Genomic DNA, 24095 nt, shown 5'->3' on the forward strand with positions numbered 1-24095 from the left:
GGCTCCCTAAAGACATTCGCTTTGGATATTTTTGTTTCTACATTCAGAAAAACTGACATAATACTGGACATAGCCGTGAAGAGCATTAGAAGTAAAAGAAGTATATTCTTATCTGGATTCAAAATGGATGTCTCTTTACGTTTATGTTATTTGTACAATTTGAATTTTCAAGACTAGGCAGCAAAATAGAACAATGATTTAAATAAGGATTATTCAAAACAGAAATGAATATATCTCATACAGAACATTAAACCAGAGAAAGAGCCCAAGAAAGGAGATTGAGCAAAAGAAATCTTATAGAGAGTCTAAGTAGGATCGCTATAGACTAGTTTGCTACACCCCAAAAGTTTGAACCAAAGACTTTCTTTTGAATGTAAAAAACCTGTTTTTGAATGAATTTGCTTAGATAGCTCTGCGGCAGATAATAAAGATGGGGCAAATGGTATGAGTGTTCAGAATGAAAAATTCAGTTTTATTGAGAGCTTAGTTTAAATTACAATATGTTTAAAGAGTAGTCAGGAGACGCCAGTGCTTTTCCATCAGAAGTTCCATTGACATCATTGTGATAAGCTATATTGAGGAATCATTGAGTTGGCTCGGTGGTTCTGGCCCTTGTACGAACCAGATAGTCACTGTACTTGTGAAACATAGATATGGAGGCTAGGTTTTGACCCAAGCATGTAAGTTGACCCTCAATATTTTAGAAGGCTTTATGTTTTAAAGATTGAGTGAACACTTGTAGTCTATAATTTGTGCTAATTTATTCTGGACCCCTGGTGCAATTACTAATACAGATCTGTTTTTGTCATCCAATCCATAGTTTTATTGTGACTTTCCTATAGAAGGTTAAATTTAAGGACAGCCGGAAAAACTGAAAAATAATGAGTATATCATCTACAGAGTCTCATCAAGAATAGGGGAAGCTAGATAAATGGCTAAGATTTATAAAAAGGAGGCACTTTTGGGAGCAAGTTTTCTGAAGGCTATGTGTTGGGTTTTTTTGACAGCTTTTTCTAGATTAAACATGATGATTATGCCTTCCAAGATTGACAGCGATTCTAAAGGGCAGTCCATCTGCCCACAACCTTTTCCTTGAGTGAGAAATCTACACCAGAAGCCCCGTTAGACTCAGATACTTGTACTAAATAATTTCTTGAATTAGCAACTGTGCTGTTATTCCAGGTCCATGACGACTCCTTAAGGCACAGAAACTAACCTGTTCCTTGTGCCCTCCTATATAGAAATTAGTACCCAGAGTATTAAGTTGTAATCTTGATGAATGGTCAAGAGATAGTGGTTTTTGAGGTTGGTAACAATTTGCTGTCTCTAATAATCACTCCACAGGTGGAGTAAGAGTGCTTTCTGGGTATTCCTTCACAGCAATACTTGTATAGGAAGACTATCAGGCTTGAGCAGTTGCATTTGATTATTTCACATTTCATGGGGGAGACTGCTTTCATGAATATGCACGTTACCTTATACTTGTTCTCAGGAAGACACCTCCCTTCTGCCTCTAGTCCATTAGCAATTCTTGTCAGCTTTATGACTTATATATGTCCCCAGCCTCTCCACTTCTTCATCTGTACTGCCATTGCCTTGATTTAGGTCACCATCTTCTCTCACTTGGTCTATGGTAGACATAACTGGCCTCCCCTCTTTCACTCTTGCCCCTTTGAGAATTCTCCACAGAGCAGCCAGGCCCATTTTTAAAATAATACAAATCTGATCGTGTTGCTGCCTTGCTCAAAACTTGCTGGTTCCTACTCATTGTACTTAAGAGTAAAGTTTAAGATCTTTACCCTGGCCTTGAAAGCCTTGCAAGATTAGGCCCCCAACTATGTGTGTCCTTGTTTCCTACTGTATTTCTCCCTATTCACTGTATTCCAGCTCCATTAGGCATCTCTCTCTTCCTCAAATATACTGAGCTAGTTTGCACTTGAAGTTTTGAAATTTCATTTTCTTTCTGCTTGGAATGTTTTTCCAGCCTTTCATGTGGTCAGTTTCTTCTGATCATTCAGGTCTCAGCTCAGATATCAGTTCCTCAAAGGGACTGTCCCTGAATACCCTGTCTAATGTTCCAACCCCCTTATCACCTTCACCTTACCCTGTTTTATTATCTTCAGAACACTTATCACTATCTACTCTTATCTTATTTTTTGTTTGTTGTCTCTCTCTTGTACTAGATAAGTCATATGACAGCAGGGACAGCATTTGTCTCACATACTTTTGTATCCCCAGTGCCCAGAATTACACCTGGTACATAGTAGGCCTCGTTCTACAAATATTTGTGCATAAAGGTATAAATGTTGTTGCTTGTTGCCGTCAGCATTAACGTTTTTCTTAAAACTGTCACAAGTTCCTCTGTAGAAGGTAGTTGAATTGACCAGGTCCCCAAGTTGCTTGAATTCTGTTAGAAACTATAGGGCTTGAACACCTGGAGGTGGACTGTCACACAGTCAATAAGAGCAGTGTAGCCTACAAACCCCACATTGGTGGTACAATGTGTAATCATTATCTCCTTTGCAACAGAAGGTGATAGCTAACACAAGCTATGATGTATTTAACATTTACGATGCACCAGGAAGACAGTAAGCACTTCACATGTATTAATCCATTTAATCCTTGTGGCAAGTCTATACAATAGATATCATTATCCCCATTTTATAGTCTTTAGAACTGAAACGCTGTCACACAGCTAGTAAGTGGGGGGAACCCGGAAAAGAACCTAGGCAGTCTGACTCAACACTTAGAATGTCCACATTACTTTCACAATCACCCCCACGAGTTGATCTCATTCCAATTTGCACATCATGACTAAAGTTATACACTTGACTTCTAGTGACCTGGTAATTTTGATTTTGGTGATCACTGCTTGCTAAACAAGCCCACTCAGTTTCTGTCATTATGACTCGTATCAAGTCGCGCTTGCTATTTTGGCAATACTGGATCACTGTGAATGAGGCTGTGTTGTAGTGGAACATTGATTTGAAGGCTTTTTTGATGGCCTTGCTGAATAGAGTAAAACCTTATAGATAATGAGTTTCAAGAGCTTATAGCAGAGGATGAGGCCTGACTTGGGATTGTTTTGAACATAACTGTTTCCTGAGGCTGCAGGAGTCATTGCCTATGACAGATCATCCCCAACTAGGTTTGACTTTAGGTTTTGTTTGACATTAAAATGGTATGAAAGTGATACACATTCAGTACACTTCTCAACTTATGATGGAGTTATGTCCTATTATATCCATTGATATTTGCAATTTACAAGGCAAGGAACATCTGTATTTAGCTACTGCTCTTGAGGAGGCATTCTGTTTCAGGCCAATAGGAAGTCTACGCTGAGTTGGATTCCAATATCTTGAGTCCTAGCAGGCATCTTGAGGAGAGATGATGCTATGGCATGTGCTGTCTAATTTTGCCTTCCCAGGAACCAGATCCACTACAGCAAAATGCAGCATTTACTTCTGACACCCACCTTACAAATATTCTCCTTCCGTCTACTTCTTGCTCAAAGAAAGATACCAAATACCAAGAAAGGAAGAAAAAAAAGGGGGAGGATGTTAGCATAAGTGAACACTGCTAATTTACTATATACTGTAGATCATATAGCATGTTTGTGGGTTACATACTTATATCGTATATTTATATTATATCATTTATGTTAGTACTATATGATTTAGTAATATAAATACGTGATATAAGTATGTAACCCCACAAACATGCTATATGATCTACAGTATATAGTAAAACTGCATTTATAGTGCATGAACATGTATGTAAACAGCAGTAAGACCATCCCGTGTAAAAACTGCATTTATAATGCATGAACATGTGTGTAAACAGCAGTAAGACCATCCCGTGTAAAAACTGCATTTATAGTTCATGCACATGTGTGTAAATACCACTAAGACTTTTGGAATCCCCTTTCCGTGTGTGTGTGTGTGTGTGTATAAAAATAAATACGTGCATTTAGGTTTCCCTACATGTATTTTTTCAGACTGGCAGCCACCAACCAGGGCAACATTACATGACAGAAAACTCAATATGTTGTTTTAAATATAGTGTTATGATAAATACATATGTATGAATTTAGTTACAAGAAACGAGTTGAACTTTTTACAGATAGATGCAATCACTGAAGCCTTATAGTATCTTGTGACATGTAGACATGCCTACTTACTGTTGGAATGGAACTTCCACTTTTCTGTTTACAGTTTTAGCTGGGGTGTCACTAAAGCACAGTGATGATCAATGGTCACTCTAATTTTTCTCTTGTAACAGACCTCTTTGTTTGGTTTGTTTTTAATGGAATTTAATAAAGAGTTCTAATGTATTTTTGTAGTGACTTTTTTGGGGACAGTCCTACATACTGTGTTTAGTAGATTTCTTTTTTAGATAAGTCCTGCAAAATTTATATTTGATTGCCTCTAGGCTGCATACTACCCTTTGGAAGGGAAGTGTACAGAGCTGTCTTATCAGGCGTTATGTTAGACCTTAGGATGGCTGCTATAAACTGCACAAAAGCTGGAGCCTACCTGACATCTCAGAGATGTTTCCCATCTTCAGTTGCTTAATTGTCCATCACTAAGGCATGTTAACCTGTGGGTTGTTAGGCTGCCATTTAATGCACTGGAAGAAAACGTGTCATGTGGAACCTTATTACCTCCCCCCAAATCATGGTAAAGTATTTACCTTCTACTCACAGCATTTTCTTTATTTAAAAATTTCTAGCTTACCAGTATACTTTATACATCACTTTTTAAAATGTGGATTACAGGATAGTCATAATTTGCTACGTACTCTGAAGACCACTATTCCCATGGTTATACTTACTTTGAGTTTTTGCACTATCTAAAATGAAGTCACACATAATCCGTTTAACATGTACAGACAGAATAAACATGTACTTTCTTGAGAGAAAATAATGTGTAGAAGCTGAGGGATTATTTTACTCTTTGTAATAATTTTTGCAATTCAACAGGAATTAGAACAAGTCTTAGAGTAACTTTGATCATCTGATTCTGTTGCTTTCCTTTTTAATCCCAAGAAGGATAATACTGACAATGGGGCAGGTTGGTATGATGGTTAACAGAGAAACCTCTGAGACCAAATCACTTGGATTTTTACCCCAGCAATACCATTTCCTAAATGACCTCAAGCAAGTCACTTGACCTCTTCCTCAGTTTCCAAATCTGTGAAACCCTGGCTTATAGGATTATTGTAGGATGCAATGTGTTAATACATGTAAAACTTCTGTTGTGTAGTAAGCACTCAGTGCTAGTTGTGATTATTATTTGTATGGTGGTGGTTGTTGGCTTTGTGCCCCAAAGAACAATATGTAACCAATAGTTATTTCCCCACATATAATTCCCTACTTCTCATGTAAATGCCTCCTATTTGGGTTTTGAATACAGCTCTCAAGAACTCCCTGCTATTGTGCTTCTTACCCACTTATGAAATATTTCCACTGTTGCTTATTGACACCAAGTAGTCCTCACACCCCCAACCAAAACTTTTTTTTTTTTTTTTAAAGAGTATGGGAATGACTGATAAGAATAGCATACAGAAGAGTCTTTATATCAATACTCATTCTGTGTGGCACTTCTTACAAATCACTGTTTTTTGTTTTTGTTTTTTTTTCACTTGGGCATAAGATACAGGAAGAAAATACAGAGGTGACAGAGAACAAATGCTGCCATTATGAGCTACACATAGCTTCCCTTTCTAACAAAGACTGGTATGGGGGAAAAAACAAATGAGAAGCAGTATGAAAAATATATGTACACATGTAACCATATACCTTTCCAAGAGCACAAAATACTTCCTATGTTCTCGTTTAAAATTGAGAGGATGTTTAAATGAATTATCACAATTCTGTCTCATTATTAAACTTCTTCTATAATATTTCCCATCATTCACACTAACTAGTTCTCAACATTCTTTACATTCTTGTGTTTTTTTCCATATAGTATATATCCACTGTTAATAAATTATATTGTTGAAAATCAGATAATTTTTTGATGATTTACTGTAAGTAGTTATAGATGCCCCCTATATCTTGGCATCTATAACTGTATTTAAATGCATTTGAGGCCCCATTTAGCCTAAAAATACTTTATAAAATTAATTTTCAAAGAAAAGGATACTTAATAATATTATAAAGTAACAGTATATTTCATAAACTTTATACTATTTCATAAAAGGAGGTCTTTATAGACAATTGCATTTAATTTTGGTTAAGTGGATTATTTAGGCTTTTGATAATGTAATAGCCTGTGGCATATTGTTTTATATTTTTTTAACCTTATACAATTTCCAGTGGGTTCTGAATTTATTCCTTTGTATTTCTTGTAATGTGGAAAGACATTTAAAAGTTATTTTTCTCCAGTGGGGAATTGATTCAATAATATTAAGTTTTATCTAATGATCTTTTTCTGTGTGTGTATGTGTATATGTAAACATGGTCCATCTGACTGAAATGGAAAATTCAGTAGGTTGGTTGGTAACAACTCATGTATAGCTGCTTACGAAGAGCTTAGAAACACAGGTGCTGCCATTCACGTGGCATGAAGATATCCTCAGGCAAATTGAAACATGGATTATGTGGTCTACTATACATTTCTGCAATTGCAAAGGTGTATAGCTACATAAGCGTATACATTTTTCATACTGCTTCTGATTGTTTTTTTTCACCATACCAGTCTTGACTGTTAGAAAGGGGAGATATGTGTAGCTCACAATGGCGGCATTTGTTTCCTCTCTCACTTCTGTATTTTCTTCATGTATCTTATACCCAACTGACAGGTTTTTTTTCCTGGTCTTTTTGGGGGCCTCAACCTAACTCAGCCTATTGATGTGGAATGGGCCTGTAATATTTCATGTACATATTGGCTTTCATGTAATATTTCATGTAATATTTCATGTACAATAGGAAATTGATGGTGAAGATTGGTCTGATTGTCTTGATTACATCAGTTTCCCCTATATCAGTATCCCCCTATCAACAACAGGAGGCAGACTACCACTTGGGCGTATTTATTAATCACATTTATTGATTTGCATATGTTGAACTAACCTTGCATCTCAGGAATAAAGCCTACTTGATTATGGTGGATTAGTTTTTATGCTGCTGGATTCAGTTTGCTAGTATTTTTTTGAGGGTTTTTGCATCTATGTTCATGAAGGATATTGGCCTGAAGTTTTCTTTTTTCATTGTGTCTCTGACAAGTTTTGGTGTCGAAAGACGCTGACTTCATAGAATTAGTTAGGGAAAAGACCCTCCTCCTCGATTTTGGGGTAGTTTCAGTGAGATTGGTACTAGCTCTTTGTACGTCTAGTAGGATCTGACTGTGACTCTGTGTGGCCCAGGGCATTTTCTGGTTGGAAGACTTTATTACTGATTCAGTTTTAGAACTTATTATTAGTCTGTTCAGTATTTCAGTTTCTTCCTTGTTCTGTCTTGGGGATTGTAGGTTTCTAGGAATTTATCCATTTCTTCTAGAATTTCTAGTTTGTGTACATGCAGGTGTTCTTATAGTCTCCGAGGGTGTTTTGTATTTTAGTGGGGTCGGTGATATGTCACCTTGTCATTTCTGATTGTGTTTATTTGGACCTTCTCCCTTTTTTTTCTTTATTACTCTAGCTAGTGGTCTACCAATCTGTTTATTCTTTCAAAGACTTACCTTTTGGTTTCCTTGATATTTTGTGTGGATTTTCGCAGCTCAGTTTTGTTCAATTTAGCTCTGATTTTGGTTATTTCTTGTCTTGCTAGCTTTAGGATTGGTTTACTCTTGGTTTTTTTTGTTTTGTTTTGTTTTGTTTTTTAATTCTTTTAGATGTGATGTTATGTCATTGAGGCATTTCTAACTTCTTGGCATTTAGCGCTATAAGCTTTCCTCTTAATTCTGTGTTAGCTATGTCCAAGAGATTCTAGTATGTTGTATCTTAGTTTTTGTTCATTTCAAAGCATTTTTTAAAAATTTCTGCCTTAATTTCATTATTTCCCTAAAAGTCATTCAGTAGCAGGTTATTTAATTTCCATGTAATTGTGTGGTTTTGAGTGATATTTTTGGTATTGACTTCTATTTTTATTGCTCTGTATTCTGAGTTTAGTTGGTTTGATTAAAAAATTGTTGAGAATTGCTTTATGGTTGAACATGTGGTCAATTTTAGAGTATTTGCTATGTGCAGATGAGAATATTGTATATTCTGTCATTTTTGGGTAGAGTGTTCTGAATTTGGGTCCTCAATATCTTGGTTATTTTTCTGCCTCAGTAAATCTAACACTATCAGTGGGGTGTTGAAGTCTCCCACTATTATTGTGTGGTTATCTAAGTCTCTTCGTAGGTCACTAAGAAGTTGTTTTATGAATCTGGGTGCTCCTTTGTTGGGTGCATTTAGGATAGTTAATTCTTTTTATTGAATTGAAAGCTTTATCATTATGTAATGCCCTTGTTTGTCTTTTTTGATCATGTTTTGCTTAAAGTCTGTTTTGTCTGAAATAAGAATAGCATCCCCTGCTCTTTATTGTTTTCCATTTGCTTGATAGATCTTTTTCCGTCTGTTTACTTTGAGCCTATGGGTGTCACAGCATGTTAGATGAGCCTCTTGAAGACAGCATACCGTTGGGTCTTGCTTCTTTATCCAACTTGCCACTCTGTGCCTTTTAAGTGGGACATTTATCTTGTTTACTTTCAAGGTCAGTATTGATATGTGAAAATTTGATCCTGTCATCATATTGTTAGCTGGATGTTTTGTAGACTTGATTGTGTGGTTGCTTTATAGTGGCAGTGGTCTGTGTACTTTAGCATGTTTTTCTGCTGGCAAGTATCTTTCTTTTCCATATTTACATACCTTGAGGACCTCTTTTAAGGTAGATGTGGTGGTAACGAATTCCCTTAGCATTTGCTCGTTTAAAAGTATTTTATTTCTCCTTTGCTTATGACACTTAGGCTAGATATGAAATTTTGTGTTGCGATTTCTTTTTTTAAGGATGCTGTATGTAGGCCCCTAATCTCTTCTGGCCTGTAATGTTTCTGCTGAAAGGTCTGTTGTTAGCCTGACGGGGTTCCCTTTGTACATGATCTGCCCCTTCTCTCTAGCAGCTCTCAAGACTTTTTCTTTCGAGTTGACCTTGGAAAGTCTGATGACTGTGTTTCGGGGATTGTCATCTTGCATACTATCTCACAGGGGTTCTTGGAATTTCCTGAATTTGTATGTTGACCTCCCTAGCAAGGTTGGGGAAATTTTTATGGATAATATCCTCAAATATGTTTTCCAGGTTGCTTGCTCTATCTCCATCTCTTTCAGGAATGCCAATGTGTTGTAGGTTTGGTCTCTTTATGTAGTCCCATGTTTCTCAGAGGTTTTGTTCAGTTTTTCACTTCTTTTAAAAATTTTTGTCTGTGTTGATTCGAAGCATCAGCTCTCAAATTCTGAAGTTTTCCCCCTCAGATTGGTTTATTTTATTTATGCTTCCAGTTGCATTATTAAACCCTGTAGTGAATTTTTTTTATTTCCAGAAGTTCTGTTCGGTTCCTTCTTAAAATGGCTAAGTCATCTTTCAACTTTTGGATCATTTTACTGCTTTACTGGGATGTGTTGTTGAAACGCAGGTTGCTTCTCCTGTATCTCATTGGATTTTCTTCCCATCCAGGTTCTGAAATGTATGTCTGTCATTTCAGCCATTTCAATCTGGTTAAGAACCACTGCTATAGAGCTAGTGTGGTTGTGTGGAGGTAAGAAGACACTCTGCCTTTTAGGGTCGCCAGAATTGTATTTTGTTTGTTTTTTCTTTTTTAAAAAACTTTGATTTTAAGTTCAGGGCTACATTTGCAGGTTTGTTACATAGCTAAACTTGTGTCATGGTGGTTTGTTGTATAGATTATTTCATCACCCAGATATTAAGCCTAGTACCCAATAGTTATTTTTCCTGATCCTCTCCCTCCTTCCAGCCTCCCTGACCCATAGGCCCCAGTGTATCTTGTTCCCCTCTATATGACCATGTGTTCTCATCATTTAGCTCCCACTTATAAGTGAGAACAAGTGGTATTTGGTTTTCTGTTCCTGTGTTAGTTTGCTAATGATAATGGCCCCCAGCTCCATCCATGTCCCTGTGAAGGACATGAGCTCATCTTTCTTTATGGCTGCATAGTATTCCACAGTGTATATGTACCACATTTTCTTCATCCATTCTGTCATTGATGGACATTTAGGTTGATTCTGTGTCTTTGCTATTGTGAAGAGTGCTACAATAAACATACGTGTGTATGTTGTCTTTACAATAGAATGATTTATATTCTTTTGGGTATACACCCAGTAATGGGATTGCTGAGTTGAATGGTATGTCTGTCTTTAGGTCCTTGAGGAATCTCCACAGTCATCCATAATGGTTGAACTAATTTACACTCCCACCAACAGTGTATAAGCATTCCTTTTTCACCACAACCTTGCCAGCATTTGTTATTTTTTGATGTTTTAATAATAGCCATTCTGACTGGTGCTAGGTGGTGTCTCATTGTGGTTTTGCTTTGCGTTTCTTTAATGATCACTGATGTTGAACTTTTTTCCATATGCTTCTTGGCGGCATGTATGTCTTCTTTTCAAAAGTGTGTGTTCATGTTCTTTGCCCACTTTTTTATGGGGTGTTTTATTTTCTTTTAAATTACTTTAAGTTCCTTATAGATGCTGGATATTAGACCTTTGTCAGATAGATAGGTTGCAAAAATGTTCTCCCATTCTGTAGGTTGGCTACTCTGTTGATAGTTTCTTTTGCTGTGCAGAAGCTCTTTAGTTTAATCAGATCCCATTTTTCAATGTTTGCTTTTGTTGTGGTTGCTTTTGGCATCTTCGTCATGAAATCTTTGTCCATGCCTATGCCCAGAATGGTATTTACTAGATTGTCTTCCAGGGTTTTTATAGTTTGAGGTTTTACATTTAAGTTGTTAATCTATCTTGAATTAATTTTTACATATGGTGTAAGGAAGGGGTCTGGTTTTGATCTTCTGCATGTGGCTAAGCCAGTTATCCCAGCACCGTTTATTGAATAGGGAATCCTTTCCCCATTGCTTGTTTTTGTCAGTTTTGTCAAAGGTCAGATAGTTGTAGGTGTGTGGTCTTTTTTCTGGGTTCTGTATTCTGTTTCATTGGTCTGTGTGTCTGTTTTTGTACCAGTACCATACTATTTTGGTTACTGTAACCCTGTAGTATAGTTTGAAGTCAGGTAGCCTGATGCCTCGGCCTAGTTCTTTTTGCATAGGATTGCCTTGCCTATTCAGGCTCTTTTATGATTCCATATAAATTTTTAAATAGTTTTTTTTCCAGTTCTTTGAAGAATGTCAGTGGTAGTTTAATGGAAATAACATTGAACCTATAAATTGCTTTCAGCAGTATGGCCATTTTAACAATATTGATTTTTCATATGCATGAGCATGGATGTTTTTCCATTTGTTTGTGTCATCTCTGATTTCTTTCAGCAGTGGTTTGTAGTTCTCCTTGGAGAGATCTTTCACCTCCTTAGTTAGCTGTATTCCTAGGTAGTTTATTCCTTTTGTGGCAATTGTGAATGGGTGATCTTTCCTGATTTGCCTCTCGACTTGACTGTTGTTGGTGTATAGGAATGCTAGTGATTTTTGCACATTGATTTTGTATTCTGAGACTGCTCAAGTTGTTTATTAGCTTTAGAAACTTTTGGCTGAGACTATGGGGTTTCTAGATACAGGATCATGTCATCTGTAGACAAGATAGTTTGACTTCCTCTCTTTCTATTTTGATGCCCTTTCTTTCTTTCTCTTGCCTGATTGCCCTGACCAGAATTTTCAATACTGTGTTGAATAGGAGTGGTGAGACAGGGCATCCTTGTCTTGTGCCAGTACTCAAGGGGAATGCTTCCAGCTTTTGCCCATTTAGTATGATATTGACTGTGGGTGTGTCACAGATGGCTCTTATTATTTTGAGGTATATTCCTTCAATACCTAATTTATTGAGCATTTTAAACATGAATGGATTTTGAATTTTATTGAAAGTTTTTTCTACATCTATTGAAATAATCAAGGATATCGGCCCGAGGTTTTCTTCTTCTGTTATATCTCTGCCAGGTTTTGGTGTCTGGATGATGCCAGGGTTTCCAGAATTCTTATGGTGGTTGTTTCTCATCTGTGTGAGCTGGTGTTTAATCTCTGAAGTTGCTGGGTTTTATATTTTTTAATTTCCTTGAAGGTTTATTTGTGATACAAGTTGGGTTTATTTCATTGGTTTCCTTTCTGGGTACTTTCAGGCGGCCAAGGCTCAGCTCACCTGTCTTGGGCTGCATGCCCTAACCCTAGGTGGCTGGGACCAGGCCTGCTGCTTTGTTCTGGTTTATTGAGGTCAAGCACCTGCTGTGCTGGAGGTGGTGAGGTGTTCCCATTCCAATGGCAACAATTCTTCAACAGGGGCTGCTGGCAAAAGTGCTGCAATTGGGCGTGGGAGGCACAGAGTGGGTGCTGTGGCAGCTGGGGCACAGGCAAATGTACACCAGCAGGGTGGTGTTGGGCTCCATGGGTGACTGCAGCAATGGTATCGCTGAGGGAGGGGCTCCCAGTGTGTCAGTGGGACTGCGGTTGGTTTGTGTGTGCATGGGCACTGATATGGTGGTGGTAGATTCTTATACATGTGGGCTCTGGCAGCGTGGCTTGGGGAGGCTGTGGCTGAGTGCGCACCGTTGAGGGGAGGCTGCAAGTGGATGCTCACTGGTGGAGGTTTGTCTTCAAAAATACTCTGATGGGAAGGTGGATACTGCCAGTCAATGATCTATGATAGTGAACTCTGGCAAGGATTTTGTCAGGGCAGCTGAGGCTGTGCTGCAAGCAGGTGTGGCCAGAGCAGATACCAGCAGATGGGGGGGGTTGTTTAGATCACACCAACCCAATCCTGCAGGTAAGATAGCCTTGCACTCTCCAGGTCCAGCTGTTCACAAAAGGGTAAAACCACCTAGAGGAGCATGGTGAGCCTTAGGGGATGGGCTCCCTTGGCTGTGCTCCACTGCAGCTCTTCCCATGCCAAACCTTCTGGACTCCAAGTAGACTGGATTTCTGTCTCTACCAACTCTCTGGGCAATTCTCCTTGCCATCTCAAATGTCCATGGGGCTCATAGAGGCTCCTGCAGCTAGCATTCCAGAGGTCTGTGACAAAGATGAACCATTCTATGCCTATGTCACTGACCCCTTCTTTAGAAGCCGCTGGTGACTAGGAACAAGTTCCGGTGTTTGGGAACCCCGTGGAGTATTCTGGGCCTCCTCCCTTTTCAGCCCTGGGGCCTGCGTTCTTTCTCCCTATATCCACTCTCAGTGCCTTCTTCCTGAAGATCTGTTCACAGTGTGTTTGTCTACTTGATTGTCTGGTCTCTTTCGGTGGGAGAAGCTTTTACTGGCTGTGTCTAGTGTGCCATCTTGGCTCTTCTCCTTCCAAATCATTTTTTCATGGTTCCATTCTTTCCCCACTGCTTTGTAATGCCACTTCTGTCATCATTTCCATACATTCATGGATCTTTCTGTTACTTTCCTATTGGTACCATAACAAACCTAGTAGCTTATAACAACACAAATTTGTTATCTTACCATCCTGGAGGCCAGAAGTTTAAAACTGGTTGGCAGAACTTCATTTCTTTTCGGGCCTCTAGGAGAGAATCTGTTCCTTGTCTTATCTAGCATATAGAAGTTGCCTGTATTCCTTGGCATGTGCCCCACTTCCAACAGTGGGATCACTCTGATGGCCACTCCTGTCTTCACATCATCTTTTTTGACTTTGACCTTCCTGCCTCCTCCCCTCCCCTCCCCTCCTCTCCCCTCCCCTCCCCTCCCCTCTCTTTCCCTCCCCCCCTTCCCCTCCCCCCTCCTCTCCTGTCTCCTTTCCCCTTTCCTTTTCTTTTTCTTTTTCTTTTTTTTTTCCCCACAGAGTCTTGCTCTGTCGCCCAGGCTGGAGTGCAGTGGCACAGTCTCAGCTCACTGCAACCTCTGCCTTCCAGATTCAAGTGATTCTCCTGCCTCAGCCTCCCGAATAGCTGGGATTAAAGACGTGTGCCACCACGCCCAGCTAATTTTTGTATTTTTAGTAGAGACAAGGTTTCACCATGTTGGCCAGGCTGGTCTTGAACTCCTGACCTCTGGTGGTCTGCCTGCCTTGGCCTCCCAAAGTGCTGGGATTACAGGCGTGAGCCACTGCTCCCGGCCCTGCCTCTTTTTTTTCTTTCTTTTCTTTTTTTTTTTTTTTTTTTTTTTTGAGACAGAGTCTCACTCTGTCACCTAGGTTGGAGTGCAGTGGCGCGATCTTGGCTCACTGCAATCTCTGCTTCCCAGATTCAAGCAATTCTCCTGCCTCAGCCTCCTATGTAGCTGGGATGACAGGCATGCACCACTATACCCGGCTAATTTTGCGTTTTTATTAGAGATGGGATTTCACCATGTTAGCTAGGCTGGTCTCAAACTCCTGACCTCAGGTGATCCACCTGCCTCGGCCTCCCAAAGTGCTGGGATTACAGGTGTGAGCCTCTGCTCCCGGCCACCTCTTTCTTTTAAAGATACTTGTGATTATGTTGCACCCACCAGAATAATCTCCCAATCTCAAGATCAATACATTAATCACCACTGTAAAGTCCTTCTTGCCAGGCATGGTAATATATTCACAGGAACCAGAGATTAAAATGTGAACATCTTAATGGGAGAGTGCATTTTTCAGCCTACCATAATCGTCTTTCTGGACATTCCATTATTATTTTCTTGTGTTTTTGATTCATTCACTATAAGCATACCCATATCTCAATCAGATAGTTATACTAGCCAAATAACATTTTGGGGAGTTTAATCCTGCTATTTCTTTTGTCTGCTCACTCAAAGTAAGATGTGTTTCCTCATGTGTTGTATAATTTTAGATTATAAAGTCATTATGTAGGTATCTGTGGCAATCTCATGTGGCCTTGGTTAGTCTTATTCCACCACAAAGCTTTAGCTATTGCTTCCCCTAAGTGTCCAGGAGTCTACTCACTGACCCAGAGCCATTTCTCATGATATTTTATATTTTACTGGCTAAGAGCTTCTTGTATCATATAGTGGTATAATTTCAAACCCCTAACATGTATGAGGGCAGACTACTGATAATAAATACACAGTGTAGTCTTCCTCCATTCAGGGATCCACCCAAACAAAAATGTTTTTTTTTTTTTTTTGCTTGTTTTCTCCCTCTTTTAGTTCATGTATTTCTTTTCTTGGTTACCCTTTAACTGAGGCATAGCTCTTTAATAATCCAGACATTATAAGAAAATATCTCCTTTTCTACTTACTGCCTTGTTTGGATCTTAAGGCCTCTCCTCTCCTTATGTGTGCATTAAAACTTACGCACTTAGATTGCTACTGAGATAGGCACACTCCCTAGGGCTTCTGCTGCATTAAGTCGTGCTTAGTGCTCTAGCTTTCAGTTCCCAGTTTAGTTTTGGCTACGGGAGATTTTGCTTACATTTTTTGTAAGTAAAATATCTAGGAGTTTTCCAGAGTCTTCCCTGCTTAATTCCTCTTTAACACTTCTCAATGGTGATTTCTCTTGGGTGTGTCATACATACATTACCTCTTGAGACTGTTTGTGTTCTTTGTACCTTAGGTAGGCAGGAGCTGATTTTCAGGGGATAATTGGCTCTTGCTTAGGGACACTTTTGGTTTGGTCACAGTTCTAAATGTCAGCATTATATTATTATCAGTAGCACTTCTACTGTGTCAAGATATTACTGATCTTGCCTCTGAGAGACTTTTAGTACTGTGATAGAGAAAATAATACATTATCAAAATGTTTTTTCTGTAATACCAATTATGAATTGTAAAATACTTAAAAGAAGATACTTTTACCTTAATTTTCAACCCAATTACCCTAATTCTTATTTTCCCGTTCTTTTCCTAGGATGTGTGCAGTGTTTGGTGGAATTTATTGTCTTCGCCATTCAGTACAGTGCCTTGTAGTGGACAAAGAATCCAGAAAGTAAGGATGATATAAGTAACCTTCATATATATGTATATATCCCAAACACAGGTGAAAAATGCTGAAGTCAATTTAAAAAAAAAAAGATTCTTCAAAGATCCTCCTTGGTATTAATAACATATCAACCTTGATTAAAAGTAATTTGTGTTTAGGTCCTCCAGAACAAGAATAGTGAGTTCAGAATATAGAAACTAAATTAATTTCCCTGCAATATGCCTATAGCTCCTGGTCATCCAAGCTTGGAAGACAAATCATTTCAGCTGCCAGGGGGTGGGTGATGAGTGATGTTGGTTTTCCTTGTGGCCTTACCTCCTCTAATTGATTTTCATCAGATGACAACAAAGCCCTCTGTTATTGCATTTTTAAAAATGGAATTCACCTAAAGACTCATCAGATTAATCTCTGCTGATAATGCATGTCACTCCAAGAGAAAAGACTTTAATGAGTTTTTTAGGTAGATTGTTGTCATAAACTATGCTGCCCTCTTATCTGAGGATAAATTTTTTACAATAGTATCAGGCCTATAGGCTGCTTTAGGATTGAAATAAGAATTTACCTGTTCTTTAAAAGACTGTTTACTGTGTATTTTATATTTCAGTTATAATCACTGGTCTGAATTACACTGGATAAAATACTCTCTGATTTCTACCTTCTACACTGAAACTTAAATATTTTAGATCCAGTTTTAGATACTATCTAAATTGCTATGTGTTTTTCTTTTTTGTTACACGTTCTCAACAATCTACTGACTTGTATTTATTGGATGATTGTTTTTAGGAGTATATAGTTAAATAGTATTTTTGAGGTTATAAAACATTTTAATATTTGAACTGGAAGCTTAAATAATATAAATTTTAAGCTGTTTCTTTCATTTTACAAAAGTTTTGTATCGTCTAAATGGCATACAGTGTCTCTTAACTTCTTATAGACTAATTGTAGTGAAAAAACTAGTATTTTGAGGTATGGTGAAGAAAATCCTCAACTCTAGAAATATGTAATGCTTAGATAGTAAATTTGCTTTAGAAGGGTAATTCTGTAGTATACGATAACACTGATACATATTTTAAAAGGCTTGTAAAGTACCTTTAGCACTTTTATAGAAGGATAGTACAAAATGAAACGTGATAATTTGCAGAGAAAAATTAATCCCTGAAGACCCAGGATGTTAACATCTTGATTCCTGAAGAACTCTATGGAAGTTAAGGAATAGTTGTCTTTAGACTTCTAGAATCATTTTTCTTTGTGCATTCATTTTGCTACAAGAGTATGTTCCCATGACAGAAAGCCAGATAATGAATTGCTTATTTGGTATTTATTTGCTTATATTCTTTTATCCTTGGGGTCCCATTTCAGTCCCATGTGACATGAATAATTTGCATAGCTCATTTTTTTTTTTTTTTTAAAGGTATGCTAGTATAGTAATTGCATTTGTTGAACTAAAGGCCACCTTTTCCTTACCTTTGTCTTAGTTTTTATGACATGCTCTGAACAGAGGAGCTCTTTTTTATGATCCGGTACAGATTCCAGTTGCAACAGATAGCTGAAAGCTAATGGTCTAGAGACCAAATGAATCTCTAGATTGGTGGTTTTCAAACTTTAGTGTGCCTAAAAATTACCAGGTTATCTTGGCAAAAATGCAGATTTCTGTTCTTCACCCTCAGAAAGTGAAATTAGTTAATATGCTTAGGGGGAATGCAGTAATTTGCAGTTTTAAAGAAAACCCCAAGTGAATCTAGTATAGGAAGTCCTTAGATAACACTGATCTATAAGGTAAAATTGAGGGTTTAGTTAAGGGTACTGTGTTCCATGGCAAACTGGGATTTCTAGGTCTTAATTCAGTCTAATCCTTATCAATTTGAAACTGCCAGATATACCGACAATCAAATGTGAATTCTAAATAGCAGGCAGACTGCTTCTAAGAATATCTTCATAGAAAGACATGTCTTGTTTTGTAACTTCTAAGGCATGAGTAAAGGTTGGGTAGCCCTTGAATGAGAGGAGATTTGGATTTCCATTAGTGCCATGAATGACAGTAGGCAAATCCTTTCCTCTAGACCGGATCCTTTATCTGTAAGATGAATGACATGGACTCTGCAGTAATCTCTGGATCTCCTTCTAGATTTGACATGCTTTGGTTGAGTTATTTAATGCTCTTAGAAAGTACTTGGCTTTTCCTTAATATTTAGAAATAAATTATCTTAAAATATTTTATATGCTCAAATGTAAGCCATTCTCTCATAATGCATAATCTTCAGTCCCAGTGAGAAATTTTAAAAAAGTTGAACAACTTGGATGTGCCTGCTTTTATGAATGTAAATTAAATAGCACACAGTCTTCTTGTGCTATTAATTATATTGTTATATTACTAGAACCCCAGTTTTCCAGTGAGCATCATCTTCATGTCCTTGTTTTTTTAGAATGCAATGATTTTGAATTCTGTATATAAATCTCATCCTGGAAAATTTATTCTAAGCTATAACTATTTATTTCTGTAACTTGACAGTTTAAAAAACTTGACCTGTAATCATAATACTACTGTTATCTACAATATTCTCACTATACTAAATTGCTTAAGTGATCTTTAAAAGTTTTAAGAGTCAAGCAATACTTGAATAGTATAAGTTCATATTTATACCTTCAGTAATAATTACCATATTTATATTAAAATTTTCCTCTTTAAACAAATCTGGCAAGTCAAATAGTCTTTATAAATACCTAAAGCTAGCATTGGCTGAAGTTGGCTCAAGTCAGTATATCTTTACCAAACACAGCTTTGCCATTCAAAATCAAATATACAAGAGAGATAACCAGTAATAGGAGATATTTTGTTAGGACTTGAAAATAAAGTGAGGGGTAGGTTTTTGGGGGAAAACCTTGACCTTGTATCGGGCAAATGCAACATACATTTCTTTTTAAGGATTCAAGGCTGGCTTAGACAGTTGTTATATTCTAGGTATAATTAGGGTACCAACTAAGGAATCTGCGAAGATTTGCGTTCGTCTCCTTATGATTTTAGTTTGCCTTTCTTTTCCTAGTTTTCTATATGTAACACTTGACATCCTCTCTCCTGTTTAGGACAGTTAAGAACGACTTATACTTTGAGTCAAAATTCTGAGTTTATTCTGTGATCCCACAGAGTACATCAGAACCCTCTGTCAGTCTCCACTCCCCACTGTCATGTCCCCTCATATGATCATTTCATAAGTTCTCTTTAAGAAAAGGAAGGATCTCACTGTTGTATCTCCAGAACCCCCCAGCAGGTTCCTAGTAGCCATTATACTCAATAACTTTGACTTAAATAAATGAATAAAGATTAAAGACTGACTATAACCCTTTTTGTGCTTTTCTTTGCACTGTCCATTTAGGAAAACTGAGAGAGGCATAAGTGATCACAGCATTGAGTTTAATGTGGTGATTATACATCAAAATACTGTACCAACTTTGAGAGAAGAAATAGGGCATTGAGGAGGCACATTAAATCATGGTATATGGAATATGTAACCAAATGCATACGTATTTTCAGCCAGATTTTATTTTTCATTTTTGTTTGATTGATTCTGCTTTCTTATTTGAGAGGATGTAGGTACGTATCAGTGGTTCTTTTCTAAACCTTTTCACTAAATTCTAATACTGCATGCTTCCGTTGACTGTTTTTGGAAACACTGAATGTTCTAGTTGAATAGTTTTGTTTTCCTTTGCAGCTATGCTGACCAGGTAAAACTCCTGTAAATTAGATCTGGCCATTTAGTAGTATAGTATTTGATATTTTGGTAGGGTAGAAAAGACCTTGGACCAGGACCAGATACATCTATAACCAATAGTTGTAATTAATTACTTCAGCTACTGTTTCCTGTGTACTTCAGCTGTCTCACTTACCTGCTTTCCTACTATGACTCTCTCTTGATGTCAGGAATATATTTTTCTGATGTCAGGAATATATATTTTATGATGTCAGATATATTTTTCTGATGTCTATGCCTTTTTTTTTTTTCTTTCTATTTTTGAGACAGAGTCTCGCTCTGTCACCCAGGCTGGAGTGCAGTGGTGCAATCTCAGCTCACTGCAACCTCCCCCTCCCAGGTTCAAGTGATTCTCCTGCCTCAGCCCCCCTAGTAGCTGGGATTACAGGCATATGACCAAGCTTGGCTAATTTTTATATTTTTAGTAGAGACGGGGTTTTGCCATGTTTCCAGGCTGGTGTCAGACTCCTGACCTCAGGTGATCCACTGGCCTTGGCCTCCCAAAGTGCTGGAATTAGAAGCATGAGCCACCATGTCCAGCTGTCTATGCCTTCTCTAGATGCTTGGAAGTTAGTAATGAATAGAATGTTAGACCATGTTTGAGGTGACTGATTCTTAACACCATTTGTCATTGCTGAAGCACTGATTTTAGCATGGCCTGCTTGCAAAATGCTAGTGGTCATATTCTAGATACTTAACATCTGCCACCCCCCATGCTAGTTGTTATGGGCATAAAGAAGTGAATAAAACATGGAACCTGCCCTTGTATACAAGGAGACTTCAGTAAAGAGTACAGCTCTAAAGTTAGATAGATTGGATTTGGATCCTGACTTTGTCACTAGCTGTGTGTACTTGAGCAATTGTTTAACTCTCTATGACCCAGTTTCTTTATCTAGAAACTTGGACAATTGACTACACCTACCTCGTAGGGTTATTATAAGTATTAACTAAATAGATAAAGGTTGTAGAACCATTTGTTACACATTTTAAGTGCTAGCTATGTTAGCTAACAGTAACTGTTAATACAGTTGGAGACCTTGGAATCCAGTGGTGGGGGATACCTATTGGGAAGATTCTTCTGTGCTATGCTAGTAAGGAATTTGGACTATAATCAGATAGTTTTAAACAAGATTAGATTTGCTACTTTTAAGTTGGTAATTCTGGCAATGATTTGGAAGAAGCACTGTGATGGAAAGTGATTCTTCACCTCCTAAATCAGAGATTCGGTATCATTTTTTTCCTGTCTCTACACTATTCACAAGTACAGAATACTTCATTAACCATCCATCCATTCACCCATCCATGCAACAAGTATTATTTGTTTTCTTTGTGCCAGGCACTGGGGATACAGCAGAGAATAAGACAATCAGAGTCTTTGTTCTCATGGAACGTAGAGTCTACTGGGGGACATTACAGAACAACTAAATTTATAAGATAATTGCACATTGAGATCTGTTCAGTATGCACATCTGGCCCCCTCATTTAAAAAGCTTCAGCGCCTTTATATAATCTCAGAATACAGTGTAAGACCTTTTTATATGACACATGATGGGTGAGACTCTGTAATCTGGCATCTGTTTCCTTGTCTAGGCTCATCTCTCTTCCCTACTTGCCTTTCATTTTATTGTCACATAATACTGAACTGTTCATGGGTCTCTGTACCTGCTCTTCTCTTACTTGCCTTTGTAACCCTGCAAATGCTGCCCTTCTACCTGAGATATCTGTATCCTTATTTGCCTGCTTAACTGTATGTTATCCTTTAAAAGCAACAAATGTGTCACTTCCTCCAAAGAGCATTCCCTGATGCTCCATCCCTCCACCATAAGATGAGTTAGGTATCTCTTCTAGTACTGCGCAATTCCCTATCCTTATCTGTTATCACCAGACTTTGCTATTGTCTTAAAATTGTGTCTGCCTGAATCTTCAAAAATTGTCTCTGTCTGAATCTTGTCCTTTAGAGCAAAATATTTTTATTCTTACCTCTTAGAACAGCACACATGGTTGTTATGCTATACATTTATGTTAAACAAATGAACTACCAATTTGCTAGCAGATCATCTTATTAGACATTATAAGAGTCTAAGTCAGTATCAGTGGAGATGGAGAGAAGAGGCTAGTTTCAGGAAGTATTTATAAGGTGGAATCAAAATGTTATAGCAGACTAGATATAAGAAGAGATTTGAGGTAGGAGAACTGCTGGTTATGCCATTAGCTGACATAGGGATTCCATGGGAGTGGGAGCAGGTGAGGAGCCATGATAAACTCAGTTTGCAGCATGCTAGTTTTGAAAAAACGCTTGGCTAATAATACTGTATTTCTCCTTGAGATTTGGTAAGAGCAGGTTTTAAGTTCCTCATGACACCCACAGATGGTAGTGATGGGTGGCGATAGATGTGTTAATTTGAGGTAATCACTACACAGTGAATATCAAGTCATTACATTATGCACCTTGAATATATACAATTTTTGTTTTTCAATTATTTATTAAAAGGGAGCTTGGAGTCTATCCAGAAAGTAATAGATAATAGACAGTTACAAATATGGATACAGAGCTTAGCAGAGGTCAGAGCCTAAAACTATAGATTTGAAGTTATTTGCCTGTTAATGGTGTTTAGAACTATTAGAGTGTTTTTCACCCAAAAAAAATGAGTGGGAAGCATTTGAAATGGTTTTATGGATGAGGTGGCGTTTGAACTAGTGTGTTTGAGAAAGCTCAGAAGGCCATAGTGACTAGGGAAAATTATTTTGTTTTCTTTAGTGATTGAGAGTCTTCTAATTTCCTTATACATTTTCCTTTAAATTATTCCATATGTGATTTCTGCTTTCTTTATCATAAAATTATTTGGTATATTCATTCTGAAGATCACAGAGATTGAATACTCCTTTTAGTGTTATTTTTCTCTTCTGGGCCAAATTCCAGATATTGAGTTTTCATCTTACTATTTTCTTCCTCATCATCATTTTGCTATTTACACACTTATATCATTGAACCAAGAACTGAGTAACTTGTGATTTGTTGATTTAGAAAGCTTAGCTCTAGAAATGTTCTCTCTGCCTTCAGTGTTTTGTATGATCAGCTTGGTCATTGTGTCCCTGTAACTGGGGACACCTGTTATGTTCCTCCTCAAATTACTATCTATGAGGCTCAGCAAGGCCCTCAACTAAATCTTACATGATTTAATCTTTCCTGGCTTCCTCAGGTTTATGTGGGAAGGGTATTTTCATGACTCTGGCAGCACTGTTTAATTTTGCTGCTTTCTGTTAATTAAATGTCATCTGATTTTTTTAAATGAATCTTTATAATACAAAGACTAAATTTAGATCAAAATCAATGGTTTTTTATTCATTGTTTTCTCAATTAGGCCGAATATATGACAGTAAGTTAAATGTCTGAGAGGAAAACAAATCTTATTACTTGCTTAAACATGTCTTGATTTGAGCAGCTTTGCTTAAGCCTAGAGCCTTAGTACTTCAGCGTGATATTATCAGGTGAGTCATGTGATTATCATCTACCAGACTGAGACTTGGGCATATACGACCATCACCTCAATTTTTGCAGAAACGTATTTTATCTGTACCAATAGCCCTTGACTTTTCTTCACCTAGCACAACATAAAAGATACAACAGTAACAGTGACACGCTTGACAGTGATTCTTTCTTGGGATTTGGGAGCTTATCAGAATCTCCAGGGGTACTTTATAATTTCAAAAAGTCCCCCAGGTGTGATTCTGATTTGCTTCCTTCTCCTCCTTCTCCTCTGAGAATCACCGTTTCATTAGAAGCCTCAGCATAAATAGGCACATGTGTTAGTATCTTTTCCTGGTATGGTTGAGCTCCCTAACTCCCACACCCCCATTCTTGCCTTTTGAGTGATCTCCATTAGTTCTTTCTAATATAACTTTTGAAACAAATGTCTGTCAACAAAGGTATGGCTACCACCAAAACAACCTTGTTCATGTTTAGAAGCCTACAAAGCTTGAGGGCCAGGTTTAATAATGCAGTTTAAATGGGAACCCTTTGTAAAGACTTACACTCAGGTCTGAGATTTGTATTAACACTGACCCCCTCCCCCAGTTTTATTTTAACATTTTATGATGAACATTTTCAAACTTATACTGACATGGAAGGAATTTTGAGAGAACACCTGTATATCCACCTCCCGGATTCTATAATTAACGTTTTAATAAACTTGTTTAGTCACATATCTACCCAAATATTAACCCCTCTATCCTTGTATCGATTCACCTTTTTACTGCATTTTACTGTAAATTGCAGATGTCAGTTAAATTTCCCCTAAATACTTCAGCTTACATTTTATTAACTGGAGCTCAATATTTGTTTAGTGTTTTTCTTTT

At 37.6% G+C, this 24095-nt stretch overlaps 1 protein-coding gene across 8 annotated transcripts in view; it reads left to right on the forward strand.

The window, feature by feature from the left end:
• LOC105488015 (CHM Rab escort protein) overlaps positions 1 to 24095 on the forward strand; it is a 191270-nt gene that overhangs the window by 125889 nt on the left and 41286 nt on the right. For all 8 annotated transcript variants that reach the window (XM_011751662.2, XM_011751660.3, XM_071088994.1 and 5 more), the window contains one exon: positions 15922 to 15999. In XM_011751662.2, coding sequence (XP_011749964.2) covers positions 15922 to 15999 — 78 coding nt within the window. The remainder of the gene's footprint in view (positions 1 to 15921; positions 16000 to 24095) is intronic.

The sequence above is a fragment of the Macaca nemestrina genome, chromosome X (assembly GCF_043159975.1).
Source record: "Macaca nemestrina isolate mMacNem1 chromosome X, mMacNem.hap1, whole genome shotgun sequence".
In the NCBI taxonomy this organism is placed as follows: domain Eukaryota; kingdom Metazoa; phylum Chordata; class Mammalia; order Primates; family Cercopithecidae; genus Macaca; species Macaca nemestrina.